Source organism: Eublepharis macularius, chromosome 15, assembly GCF_028583425.1.
Source record: "Eublepharis macularius isolate TG4126 chromosome 15, MPM_Emac_v1.0, whole genome shotgun sequence".
NCBI lineage: Eukaryota > Metazoa > Chordata > Lepidosauria > Squamata > Eublepharidae > Eublepharis > Eublepharis macularius.
The window spans coordinates 23,959,781-23,974,770 of record NC_072804.1 but is presented as its reverse complement, the minus strand read 5'-3'; the positions used below and the strand labels follow the sequence as shown (position 1 = coordinate 23,974,770).

Below are 14,990 nucleotides of genomic sequence, written 5' to 3'. Positions count from 1 at the left end.
CTGGATCACCATGTCCCACTGCTTTCCCTATAGCTTTCCCAAATGATCACAAATACAAATGCAGAGGAGCAAAGCCACAGTGCTTTCTTTCCCCCTACCTGAGCAGTAAAGACCACCTTTTCCCTTTCTAGAAACCTGCATGCATTTGAAAAATGTGTTCCAATACAGGGCAGAAGGAGCATAGCAGCTTGCATTTATTTTACTGATCTGTCCGTTCATTCATTTTTGCTACATTTTGCCAAAAGTAGGACTGAGGGTTTGATGCACAATGCAACACTGGCCTCCTGTATAGATTGGTCCGCCCTAGCTAAATCTCTCACCTTTCCAGGGTCATCCCGCGGGCGAGGCACTTTCCGAAAGCATTTATTCAGAGACAGATTATGACGAATGGAGTTCTAAGGAGAAAGGAGAAAACATTATACCTATATCTATCTACATATAAATAACCAACAGGAGGTTTACATGTAAAGCAAGGGTCACCAACCATTGCTTTAATGAGAACTTCTTTGGAGTAAATATCCCAAATTTCTTCTCCCCCCTCCACCAGCATCTTACCACGTTTTGCTATGTCCTTGAAACAAAACACGGGCCAGGGAGAGCAAGTGGTATGATGCTATCAAACAAGCACCACAGGGGGAAATCCTATGTTTAAAAAAAGCCTAGAGCAGATCTTGTGATCTTTTTTGGTGGTCTTTTAGGGGATACATGAATACTGCAGCTGGTGTGCTACCAGAAACTCATGAACTACCCATTGGAGACTCCCAATGTAAGTATTGCAATGGCAAAAAGTCTAGGAACCTAGTAGTATTAATTTAAAAACCTATTTCCCAACAGCAGTGACATCATCAGTTTGTGTGAAGTATGTCTCTGGAGGGCTCAGCTACTGTTCCTCAAATCAAAGGGTCAGGGTGGGGGGAAGGAGTCAACTTCCATTTGCTGACTTTCCTTAGCCAGAGTTCTCATGTGTTTTTACCATGTCAAGTGTCTGTTACTCAATCTGAGTCTTTTAGATGAGTGGGCTATTAAATAATAATCATATCAATGCAGAGGGAGAAGCAAGTACACACTGGGGAAAAAATGCCCAGTTGTAAGTCAGTCTGGGAAAAAACAATCCTACACTTTTATCCTGAGGACAACTTGAGAAGGCTTTGGCTAAAACTTGAAGGTCCAGTGGCTCCTGACCTTTACCCTGTAGGAAGCACCAAAGCTGCAGTTAACACTAGTGGGTAATTGTAGTAGTGTTTATGGCACTGCTGGACAGCAGTTACAAAGCCACATATTGAAGTTCTTTCTGCCTTTCACATGGCGTGGCACACAGTGCAATCCTAAGAAGAGTTGCTCAGGTCTAAGGCTCATTCAAACCAATAAGCTTAGACTGGAGTAACTCTTCTTAGGATTTTACTGATAATCCTGGCCTATGGCAGACTTGCACAGAAGCATTTGGACCTGTAACTGGGCATACAAGTTTGTAGCTCATTTCAATACAGAAGGTATTCCAAGCATATAAAGCCTGAGCACCTCTGAAGGTTTAAATTTGGGCACTGTCAAAAATTAAATTCTTTGGCACAGGAGGTAGTGTGTTTCTTGGTAAAGCATCACGGAGATGGGGTGGCATCATCATCATGCTGAACAAGTAAATTCCTCTGCCTAATGTTATACTTGAAGAGGTTCTTGGAGAGCAGAATGCAACTGTCCAGACATGAACAAGGTTCAAGTCTAGTAGCACTTTAAAGACCAACAATGAGTTTCCAGGATATAAGCTTTCTTGAATCTCAAAAGTTTATTCCCTGGAAATTCTTTGTTGGCTTTTAAGTTGCTACTGGACTTGGACATTGCTCCGCTACTGCAGACCAATATGGCCACCCACCTGAAACTGTCCAGACATGGGGCATTCTCACCTTCCAGCCAATTCCAGCATTCTTGTAGTAGGGAAAGTTGTCACAAATCCAGCGGTAGATCTCACTGAGGGTCATCTTCTTGGCAGGCGATGAATTGATAGCATAAGTGATCAGAGTGGCGTAGCTGTAGCGTGGTTTCCCATCCTGATGGATTGCAGCATCATCCTTGCTCAAGGTGGCATTTGGGTCAGTGGGTGAGCCGGGAGGGCATTTCCGGGCAGCCCCAGGGGGGCCCGATTGCGAAGCACCCCCTAATTTCTCAATCGTGGCTCGAAGGGTAAGCTGTGGGAGCCAATCGATAGACGTGAGGCTGCTTTCCAAGTCAGAGGCCATGATCCTGGAGGCGATGCTGGAGAAAAAGAAACAGACACAGGCAATGAAAATATGAGCAGACCATGTGGTTCATTTCTTTCACATAATAGCCCTAGAGGTCTATAACGCAGAAGCCCCCATTTCAGGAACTCTTTTCAAAGCCAAGTGTATTGCAGGGCTTGCTTGGCTACGTCTGAGCCAGTCCTAGATGTCAGCATAGGCTTGGAAACAACCACTCATCTGACTACCTCTAAAGAGTTAAGAATTCCCTCTAGCCAATATGAAAGGGAACTTTTCAAAATGTTTGCTCCCTTTTCTGTCCTTTTAGGTTGTGAATATATTTATGGAATATCTGTCAACCCATCTTCTCCAAGGGCATGACTACAGAATAATAATATTAACAACAACAACTTTCGATTTATATACCATTCTTCAGGACAACTTAATGCCCACTCAGAGTGGTTTACAAAGTATCTTATTATTATCCTCACAACAATCACCCTGTGAAGTGGGCGGGCCTGAGAGAGCTGTGACTGACCCAAAGTCACCCAGCTGGCTTCAAGCATAAGAGAGAGGAATCAAACCCCGTTCTCCAGATTAGAGTCCCACTGCTCTTAACCACTACACCAAATGATAAGGAGGCTGAGAGAAGGTTTTGTAGGCAACCTTGGTGTACTTGTTTAATGAGGTCAAGTTCACATTTCAGGCACAAGGGTAGAGTTTCCAGGCAGAAGGCCACCCTTGTCAGGTGGAGCTCCTGCAGTCTTCAAGTTACCTATGAAGAATTAGAAAGACTGTCCTTCTGTGGGATTTAAAACAAAACTAAGCTCACTGGCTGCATTTAAGCCAAGGGCACAGATTCTTAAGGGGGAGAAGGTCAACAAACTCTAGCAGCTTTCAGAAGTTGGGAGAAGGGCGACTGAAGAGCATCTGGGATTTCAGGCAGCTTGTAATGCCTTCTGACAGCCAACCAGAAGAGAGCTGTTTTATACTGATTATCCCACTGTGAGGTTCCTCACTCTCCCACAGCCCTTAATAAAGTGGCAAACAACAAAGAGGAATCAAAACTGACATTAAGGAAATTGCATCTGAGATCTACATATATCATGGTATGCATATATCATAAATATGCCTATATAAAGAAAATATGCCTATATAAAGAAAGCTCCCTTGTCTGGAGTGCTGACTTTATGTCCTCATTTTAATGTTTACTTATTAAGCCCCCAGCTGCCTCCTCAGATCCTGCCAGGGTCCCCCATAGGTGACCCCTCCCTCCCTAATAATTTTATTTACGTATTTAGAAAATGTATATGCCATCTCTTCAGATAATTACTTGACGCGGTTTACAGCTATGATAATAATACAAAACCATTAAAACACCTCCATTAAAAATAAAGCCATTAACCCTTTCCAATAAGGTTGCCCGCTATCCCCATTGTTGTTTATTTTGGTTCTTGAAATTTTGATGATGCAGATTCGAGAAGACAATGCAATCCGTGGTATAAAGATAAAAGGCTTTTCCTATAAGGTCAGAGCGTTTGCAGATGATATAATGTTAATTGTGGAAGATCCAATTGAAAACATGCCTAAGGTAATAGAAAAAATTAAAGAGTTTGGAGACTTGGCAGGTTTCTATGTAAACAAAAAGAAATCGAAGATTTTATGTAAGAATATGACCAAACAAAAACAACAGTTATTAACGGAAATAACAGATTGTGAGGTAACAAGTAAGGTGAAGTACTTGGGAATTGAATTGACTGCAAAAAATATAGATCTATTCAAGAATAATTATGAGAAATTATGGACTCAAATAGAGCATGATTTGATTAAATGGAATAGACTGAACTTGTCATGGCTGGGAAGAATTGCAGTAATTAAGATGAACGTGTTACCAAGAGTTATGTTTCTGTTACAGACGATACCAATCATTAGGGACTCCAAGCAATTTGATAAATGGCAGAGGAAAATATCAGAGTTTGTGTGGGCAGGCAGGAAGCCTCGAGTGAAAATGAAAGTGTTACAGGATGCAAAAGAAAGAGGGGGAATGCAACTGCCCAACTTGAGACTTTATTATGATGCAATCTGTCTGGTATGGTTGAAGGATTGGACCATGTTGAAAAATCGCAAACTGCTGGCCTTAGAGGGATACAAAAAATTATTTGGATGGCATGCATACCTATGGTATGACAAAGTAAAAGCAGATTCTATGTTTCTGCATCACTACATTCGGAGAAGCCTCTTTACAATTTGGAAGAAGTATAAAGAATACCTACAAGAAGGAATTCCCTCCTGGGTGGTTCCATATGAAGTAATAGATCCAAGAACGGTCGACAATGAACAACAGTGTTTAACGTACAAGGAGATAACTCAAATAGAATCCTTTAAAATAAGAATAAGAACACAACAAGAGATGTCTCCAAACTACGACTGGTTTCAATATAGACAAGTTAGAGATCTTTATTACTCAGACTGTGCGAAGGGAGGGATAAGGATGGAGGACTCAGAATTAGAGAAAGTAATTTTACAAGAAGACCAAAAGGAAATTTCCAAGGTTTACAAAGTGTTGTTAAAATGGCATACTGAAGATGAGATAGTCAAAGTGCAAATGGTGAAGTGGGCTATAAACTTTAACAAAGAAATAACAATGGAGGCGTGGGAATACTTGTGGAAACATACATTGAAAATCACGACATTTACCAATATTAAAGAGAATATTTACAAAATGATCTACCGTTGGTATCTGACGCCAAAGAAGATTGCGCTAGGGAACTCGAATATGTCTAATAAATGCTGGAAATGTAAAAAACATGAGGGATCAATGTATCACATGTGGTGGACTTGCGAGGTAGCTAGGCAGTACTGGGGGGAAATAATAAGAGTAATGAGTGAGATTTTACAATTTCAAGTTAATAAGAACCCAGAACTCCTGCTACTGAACTTGGGAATGTAAGACATTCCAGCACAACATAGGACATTGATATTTTATAAGACGGCAGCAGCCAGACTTTTGTATGCGCAGAAGTGGAAAGTACAAGAAGTGCCAACTATTGAGGACTGGATTTACAAATTGCTGTACATGGCGGAGATGGACAAAATGACAAGAAAACTGAGAGACCTTGATCCAGGGCAGTTTAACACAGACTGGGGAAAGCTGAAACAATATCTGGTGAAAAAATGGGAGGTGGGAGGAGAACTGTGGCAGTTTGAAAACTATTGAGGTACATAGGAGGAGAGAAGTGACTATACCGAGGGGGTGGAGAGTTAATGGAAAAATTCTACGCAACTTTATATGATTTTTAAGTATTATATTAAGTAGTGTTGATACTATGAGAATTATTGGGATAGAAATTAACTAATCTATATTTTTTGGAAAGATAACCGTATAACATAGAGTGAATATATACATACATACGTAAATTTAAAGATAGGTCTAATTGTTAGACTTATGGTATATGTATAGATAAAGAACAATATATAGAATAGAAGCCTAAGCAAATGACAATAAGTGTGTATAATAAGTATGTGTATAGCAGTATTGGAATTGATGTATAAAGGGGGGCAAATTGTTTGTCCCATATCGAAGAGAATAGAAGGAGTAAGATAAAACACAGGTTATCAAAATGAATATTATTAGTAGTTTTAATGAAGAAGATAGATTAAGAGGTTTTTATTTATATGACAACTTATATGACAATCTATATGTGAAAGGAAGTGGAAATAGTGCTTAGAAGAATCTGAAAGTATATTATAATAAATAAATAAAATAGGTATGAAGGGATTAGAGGGAAAGTGGATAGGGGGTTGGAAAACTGTTGGAAGTCAACAAATAGGGGGGGGAAAGGGAGGGGGTTAGAATTAGAAGAAATTAAAGAATGTGATTATAATTGTTATTATATGTTTCTAATCCAATAAAAATTAAAAAAAAAAAAATAAAGCCATTAACACACAATTATAAGAAATGGACCAAAACCATTCAAACATAACCATTAAATAACAAGCCAACTCCATTAAAAGAAGCCAGCGCATGATAAATAATGATAAATACATTAATAACCATGAATGCGAATGTGCTTGACAGGTCAATAGGCTTCCTATTTGACCTTGTAAGCCACTGCCCTAAAGGCAGGGCTTTTTTCTGGGGAAAGAGGTGGTGGAACTCAGTGGGTTGCCCTCAGAGAAAATGGTCACATGGCTGGTGGCCCCGCCCCCTGATCTCCAGACAGAGGGGAGTTTAGATTGCCCTCCACGCCACGGTGCAGAGGGCAATCTAAACTCCCCTCTGACTGGAGATCAGGGGGCGGGGCCACCAGCCATGTGACCATTTTCAAGAGGTTCCGGAACTCCGTTCTACTGTGTTCCAGCTGAAAAAAAAGCCATGCCTAAAGGTCAGAGGTGAACGGTCAGACAGGTGCTATCTTGTTTGTCCATGTACCTTAGGTAATATGAACTGATATGCTGGAAGCCCCTAGCCATATGGGACAATATCCAATACCATTCCTGCTTCCCAGACATGATTCCTGATGCTGAGATTACTATTCCTGATGCTGAGATGACCACTCCCAATACTATCAGAATCAGGAATCCTGTAAGGAAGGGGAAGACAGAGTTCCACCTGGCAGGTCATCGGCACAACTGTCCTTTATAATCTCAAAGGGGAGGCCAAGCCTAACCTCAACAAAACTTTACCCTTTAAAGGGCAGAGGACAGGTCTACCAAAGATTATTTCCACCAGGAGGGCCAGAAAGGTGGGCTTTTACCCAACAGATAAGTCCGGGACCAATTCTAGACATTTTCCAGTGGGTGGGAGACTGAAGTCTGCAGGTCTACTGGCCATTTTTTCCAGCATAACAACTGATCGGTGACAGACTAGGCCTTTACGTTTTAAAGAGACGTTCTATTGCATGGGGTATGTCTGCTCTCCAGAGTTCAGGATCCTGATCTTCCCTATAAGAACTAGCCAATGTGCTGCTAATCAGCTGGGGCCGTTCCTTATTCTACCCCCACCTCATTTAATTCCATACAGGAGAGTTAGGAATTATCAGTTTTAACACAGTATCAGGCAATGTTCCCTCTAAGCTTTGCAATGTTGTGAGCTAAAAATCTACTTTGTGAGCCGAAACAACAACTTTCATTAAAGTTTTGAGTGCACCTCCTTTAAAAAAAAATTACAATCAAATTGTTTTGATTACAATCAAAACAATTTAACAATAAAAGCCATTAGGTGAAAGGGCCACAAAAATCAGAGTATACTTCTGTATAAAAATGGATATGTCCATGCTGATTACAAAGGGGTAGTTGTATTAGTCTGTTGCTACAAAATAAAGCAGACATGCAATGGCACCTTAAAGACTAGCACATTTATTTCAAGATGAGCTTTTGTAACTCAGTGCTTACTTCTTCAGCCAACTTCTGCACCAAGGCCAAGTTAAATGATGCCTTCACCATGGTGGCCGCTGAGGCACTACCTCCTCTCCTCTGCTCTCTGGGGCTGAAAGGATCCTAGCGATTTCAGGCTGCAAGGGTCAGACCAGACCCGATCACTCTGCTCTGTTCCCCAGCTAGAGAGCCAGCAGTGGCTGGAGACGCTCTCTGGCAACACCCTGGGGGCCAAAACAGCCACAGCCAGGAAGGGAGGAGAGAAGTGGGATGAGGCTCCATCCCTGCTCCATCCCTATAGGGCCCACCTGCAGATGCTGGCTGACTTGGAGGGCGGGGCCGCCTGAGGGTTAGTATCTGTGAGCTACATCTGAGAAGCTGTGAGCAGAGGAGTCAGAATCTGTGAGCGATTGCTCATGTGCTCACATTAGCGGGAACACTGGTATCAGGAGTGATCTGACATTCCCAGAATGACTTTCCAGAACGGTAACAATACTCTCAGTATTTCATTGAAAGGGTGCTCATGCCCTTCCTGATTTTCCAGTACGGAAGTAAAACAATATTTTTTTCACATGCACACCCCCTAGTTGCAATTCACATGTAAGAGGTTCAAGCAACCCACAGGAGGTCCAAGACTGAGACTACCATCCAAAGCAGAGTTAGCCCACAAAAGTGTAATTTTCATGTTTTTAGCTTCCAATGAGATAAAAGACTATAACTTACTACTAAGATTCTCACACTAATGCTCCACAAGAGGGGTCAAAGTGGACCTTGAAAAATATGCAAGCATCCCTCTTTGTATTTGTTTCCTTTACTTATTCCCTGCATTTCTCCCTAACGAGGAGGACCAGAAGCGGCTTATTATGCATTCTCATCTCCTCCTTTTTATTTTATATGTGCAGTGGCAGTATTGTAGCCAGTGAAGTTAATCTGTGTTTTCAAGGTACTATTTTAGTTGTAAGCCACCTCAAGCAGATCTCTGGAGCAGCAGCATAGACATTTAGTAAACAAACATATCTAAGGTATACCAAGTACTGTTGAAATGGTATACTGAGGATGAGATAGTTAAAACACAAATGGTGAAATGGGCTATAAATTTCAATAAAGAAATAACAATGGAGGCATGGGAATACCTGTGGAAGACTACAATGAAGACAACGACATGTACTAGCATTAAAGAGAACATTTACAAAATGATCTATCGTTGGTACATGACACCAAAGAAGATTGCGCTAGGGAATTTGAACACTTCTAATAAATGCTGGAAATGCAGGAAGCATGAGGGCTCCCTCTATCATATGTGGTGGTCGTGTGAGGTAGCTAGGCAGTACTGGGGGGAAATAATAAGAGAAATGAGTGAAATTTTGCAATTTCAAGTAAATAAGAACCCAGAACTCCTGCTACTAAACTTGGGAATGGAGGGAATTCCAGCCCATCATAGGACGTTGATATTTTACATGACGGCAGCAGCTAGAATTTTGTATGCGCAAAAATGGAAAGTACAAGAAGTGCCAACTATTGAAGATTGGATCTACAAATTGCTGTATATGGCAGAAATGGACAAGATGACAAGAAAACTGAGAAATCTGGACTCAGGGCAGTTTAACACAGACTGGGAGAAGCTGAAACAATATTTGGAGAAGAAATGGGAGGTGGGAGGAGAACTGTGGCAGTTTAAGAACTATTGAAGTACAATAAAATGTAGAGGGGGGTGACTTTACCGGGGGGGAGAAGAGGTAAACGTGAATCTCTAAGCAGTTAGGTTAATAGATTGATATATATAGAATAACAAATAGAATATTGATAGAAAATAACTAACCATAAGGGCTAACTATAAGGACTGATTAACTAATAATATTTTCTTTCTGGTAAGATTTGTATAATGTACCAAACTGAATATGTTTATTTGAAGATATATATGAGTCAAATTGATTGATTATATGATGATAGTTATATAGATTTACTATTGAAGGGGAATAGAAATATTAATGTAATTAAATATAACTAAAATAGAAAGAAGAAGATAGAATGAGTAACATATAGAGTATAAGTCAAATTGTTTGATTTATATGAATGTATGATTTATATGGTTTATGATCTATAGAAATATTTGAAATTAGAATTATGAAAAATGGGATAAATTGTCTATCCAATATGGAAATAAGGACTCATAGTTTGGGTACAGAGTATTAAAAATAGTTAAAGAAGTATTGCTTAGAATAAAGGGAGAATATACATTTGTTAGATAGAGGAATTTAAAAGGAGTAAGGGAAAAGGGACGAAGGGTTGGAAAACTGTTGGAAGTCAACAAAAAGGGGGGGAAAGGGAGGGGGTTAGAAATTGGAAAATGGGAGAATTGATTGTAATGTGAAAATAATTGATCCTAACCCAATAAAAATTTTTCAAAAAAAAAAAAATACAGAAGCCATAACGAATGAAGAGGACTAATCAATCCAAAAAGACCATGCAATATACTTCACCACATAAATTCTTATTATCAATCAATGTACAATCAAAGAATCTAGTACATCAAACAGTGACTACGGCACCTATGGTCACAGTGTTTTCCCATTACTTTTCAGTATTTGCAGGCACAAAACCTTCATAGCCACGAGACCATTCATATGCGGCAATGCTGTTTTAAACACCGTGTCGCCCCCAGAGGAGCTCCCGGCGGGAGAATGGCAACGGGTATGCCGGCTTCAATGGTTCCCCGTTTTGCCGTACCCTGCTTCTTCATCAGCCTCTATAATGTGCAGTATTATGGTCCATTTCACAATTCTGTAGTAAAGATGTCTTGCTTAGCTTATTTCGCTGTTTCAACAGGGAACCATCGAAGCCGGCACACTCATTGCCATTCTCCCGCCGGGAGCTCCTTCAGGGGCGACACGGCGTTTAAAACAGCATTGCCGTGTATGAATGGTCTCATGGCTATGGAGGTTTTGTGCCTGCAAATATTGAAAAGTAATCGGAAAACACTGTGACCGTAGGTGCCGTAGTCACTGTTTGACGTACTAGATTCTTTGATTGTACATTGATTGATAATAAGAATTTATGTGATGAAGTATACTGCATAGTCTTTTTGGATTGATTGATCCTCTTTTTCCATGATCGTCTCATGAAGACCATTCCCTCATTGTATTGCTGAATACAGAAGTCATGCCATCTCAAGGGAGGGGCCAGGATGCCCAGGGCTCCTCCACTGCAAAGATCACTGCACAGAAAGTACAGGCTTGTCCCCAAGCTATCACTATTGAGGCAGAGAGGCAGCAGTCAGATGACAGGGGGCTATGTCACATGGGCTCTCTTGTAGCTGGCAAGCAGGGAGATATGTATCCATGGCTTGGGGAGCTAAGGAACCACCATATATAGTTTTGAGGATGAGCAAAATGTCTGCCCAATTTTAATTAAAAAAAACTGTTCAGTGTTTGGGAAACAAATTCGATTATAATATAATGTTGATGATCAATACCGAGAATGCCATCATAAAACTAATTAGTAGTCCATGCAGATCAACTATCAAAAATTGCTACCCAATCCACAGCAATCTCTCTCTCTCTTTCAGGATCAAAGGGGGGAAGCCTGCTCACAATTTTTCATGGGGTTACACTTACGTAAATCTATTTTACTGGCATATGCCCGTAACCACCAGCCACCTAACAAACTAAGCAAATACCGCTACTCCAACAATGGATGCAGAAGGACCAACACGTTTCCCATTCCAGTTCACTGCTCACACAAGCAGGCCAGCTGAAGAAAGAGGGTAACAACAACATATCCTTTCTCAAAACAAGACGTTTCAGTCTAGCAGGGCACACTGCCCCCAAAGCAGTCCCACCACTATCTCATAAACCTCTTGGCACCCTTTCCTGCTTTCATAATACAAAACCATTCAATGTATATTTTGTATATTTTGTGTTTGGTTCACACGAGTCCAGTCCTAGCGAGTATGTTCATTCTCAAACAGACATCTTATATACTTATCATTGTAACCACCTTCACACAAACTAGCTTAAGCAGACACCAGCCATACCACTGTAATATATCACATATACATAGCACTCATCATATATTCAGTATCCTTACACCTCTATAATGTAGTCCGGTAGCCCCCGTTGCACTCACAGGTGTGTTTCCCAGCTCCCACCTGCATCTATTCTCCAAAGTCAACAGCCAGTCCTGGTTTTCCTCCATTGGAGCAAGAGGTGCTTCAGAAGAAACCAGGAAAATTTTGTGTCTACAGGGAGCACCCATTTGGAAACAGCTGTCTCCGCTGTAGGATGCTTGGCTTGTAAACTCCCAACATTTTGTGACTGACCTCAGAATCCCTGGCAGCTATTTTGTGTTGGAGCCCATTCCCTGTTCTCAAAATTCCAAAGTATGCCCAGTCTCAACAAGATTGGGGATCCATGATATAGGTCAGCAGCACCCCTCTAAAGCATATGCAGTAAAAATGCTGATCAGTAGTCAGCTACATAACATAGTAGAGCATGGAATATTGTTGTATTTATGAAGCTCTGCTGTGTTATAATGCTTATGGTGTCAAGTTCAAAAGTGAGGCTAGGGACTCAGCCCCTGATCCTCCCCAAGAAACCTATATATAGGCTATATGAGGTTCATGATAATTTAGCTGGTAAGAATTACAGAGGTGCTAAGCTTTAAAATGTTCCTGGGGGACAACTCCCATCTCCTCACGCAGGCCAGTTACCCCTGTCTACGAGCTGTAGGCAAGAAAGGGAGGATAATAAATGAATCATATAAATGTACTGAGTTTGGCAAAGCAACCTACTGGTAACAGAAATGTTCATTTTTCTTCTTAGACAGGTAAGGGGAGTTATTCTTGGAGGATAAGAAGATAAAAATAAGAGAATCTGATTCTCTGTCCTTTGCAGCCAAAGGGTGTACTAGATTGCCTACTGTAACATTAGAGCAGGCAAGCTGGGTCCCACAAATGAATTTCATGCTGAACCAGTTAAAGATGTATGTAAAGGAAGAATTAGGGAAGTGCTCTACCTTTCTCTGCCAAAGCTAAAGAAAATGAAACCATTGAGAACTGAAAAGCTTTCCCAAGGCTACAAACTTTCCACCAATGTGTCAGCTTCAAAATTTTTATTACTAACAACAGTTTCAATGCTGAGTGTGTGTGTTTGTTATGTGCCGTCAAGTTGCTTTCAACTTATAGCAATTCTATGAATTAACAACCTCCAAACTGTCCTATCATTAATTGTGTTTCTCAGACCTTGCAAATTGGAGGCTGTAGCTTCCTTTATTGAGTCATGCCATGTCATTTTGGGTCTTCCTCTTTTCTTATTGCTTTCCACCCTTCCTAGCATTATTGTCTTTTCCAGCGAGTCTTGTCTTCTCGTGATGTGACCAACGATAGCCTCAGTTTCATCATTTCAGCTTTTAGAGAGAATTCAAGCTTGACTTGTGCTAGAACCCATTTATTTGTCTTTTTGGCCATTCATGGTATCCATAAAACTCTCCTCCAGCACCACATCTCAAATGAATCAACTCTTCCTCCTGTCGGCTTTCTTCACTGTCCAACTTTCACATCCAAACATAGTAACGAGGAATACCACAGTATGAATGATCTTGGTCTCCAGTGAAAACATCCTTGTCTTTAAGGATCTTTTTTAGTTCCTTCATGGCTGGCTTTCTGAGGTGCACAAGTTCCCAAGTTCAGAGAGAATGAGCATTTCATACTGTCTCCCAATTCAAACATTTCAGTCCAAGAAATATTTCCTAATGTAACTCAGTCGGGACAGCATAAATGGAGTGAGCGAGAGATCCTCACTGTTGCTATTTCTGAGGCCGAGGCCAAGAAACACCTGAGCCTGGCCCATTTGTGGGAAGCGGCTTCTCAAGTAAGCACATCCAACAAAGTGCTATAAAAACAAAACTGCCATGAGAATTACTGTACAAAAAAGATTAACATCCCGTGTGGAAAATTACCGAAAATATATAAACAGTGTAAATAATACTTCTGTATGAAAAATAACAGTATTTTTAAAAACGGGTAGGTTAGATGTTTAAAAGTAAGGCAATTTTACTTCTTTGAAGAAAGTAAAGTTCTAGAGGATGAAGGCTTCTAAGTAGCCTGCCAAGCAATACAGCTTCTACCAAGTGCAGGCTGACAAGGATTTTCTCTCCCACCACCATCCCTTGGACAGAAACTCTCTCAGAGTATCACAATAGGTAGAATTGCCAACATCTCTGGATAGTAAGCTCAGCTCTGAAAATACTGAACTCTTTGATAATGCTGTGGTAGTGGAAAGTGACATCCAGTCAGAGCTGACTTAGGGTGACCCCTGTTGCTAGGCAAGAGACTAACAGAAGTAGTTTGCCATTGCCTGCCTCTGCATAGCAATCCTGGTCTTCCATGGAGGTCTCCTATCCAATTACTAACCAAGACCAACCCTGCTTAGCTTCTGAGAGCAGGACTATTATCTACATTATCAAATACATTATCATTAAACACATTGTAGCATATTAATTGTTGCCTAAAATTACATTTGAATGAAAAAAACTTTGAAAATGTTATATACATGTATAGTAGAAGAGGTTCCCCCCACCCCCCAGTGTTCCCCAAACTTGAAATTGCACAGACATTTTCATGATGTATTCTAATGTTTTGCTATATAAATAGTTTGTGTTTTGTTTCTGCTGGTTAACGTGCAGTTAAGAACATAAGAACATAAGAGAAGCCATGTTGGACCAGGCCAATAGCCCATCTAGTCCAACACTCTGTGTCACACAGTGGCCAAAAACCAGGTGTCCTCAGGTCTGCCAGTGGGGAAGGGGCACTAGAAGCCCTCCCACTGATTGCCCCCCCACCCACAAACACGAAGAATACAGAGCATCACTGTCCTAGACAGAGAGTTCCATCTAGACCTTGTGGCTAATAGCCACTGATGGTCCTCTGCTCCATATGTTTATCCAATCCCCCCCTTGAAGCTGTCTATGCTTGAAGCTGCCACCACCTCCTGAGGCAGTGAATTCCAATCACCCTTTGGGTGAATAAGTATTTCCTTTTATCCGTTCTAACCCGACTGCTCAGCAATTTCATTGAGTGCCCACAAGTTCTTGTATTGTGAGAAAAGGAGAAAAATACTGTTTGAATTTATGTTTACTGGGGTTAGAAGTGCATGCCTCTGATGGGGGGGGCTGGATGGGTGAGTGAGGCATGCTGTGATTAGACAGAAGCTGTACCGTAGGGGCGGAATAAGCTGAGAGTTTTAGTCTGATTTTGAGGGAAAGTATTCATTCTGCCCACGTCAGGCAACATGTGTAGAAGTTTGGGTTAGTTTTCGTGTATCTCAGGGAGATACACAGGGAGGTATTCTGTTGAATTCAGTGATTCTGTCTAGGTCAGGCAATCTGTGTGGAGCCTATGAGTCTGTG

General features: G+C 41.0%; 1 protein-coding gene across 1 annotated transcript in view; it reads right to left on the bottom strand.

The window, feature by feature from the left end:
• The window catches only part of FOXJ2 (forkhead box J2), a 48,566-nt gene that overhangs the window by 16,760 nt on the left and 16,816 nt on the right, over positions 1 to 14,990 (bottom strand). Inside the window, exons 2-3 of the mRNA XM_054999279.1 lie at positions 1,899 to 2,247; positions 321 to 395 (exon numbers count right to left, since the gene is read on the bottom strand). Coding sequence (XP_054855254.1) covers positions 321 to 395; positions 1,899 to 2,231 — 408 coding nt within the window. The 5' untranslated portion in view covers positions 2,232 to 2,247. The remainder of the gene's footprint in view (positions 1 to 320; positions 396 to 1,898; positions 2,248 to 14,990) is intronic.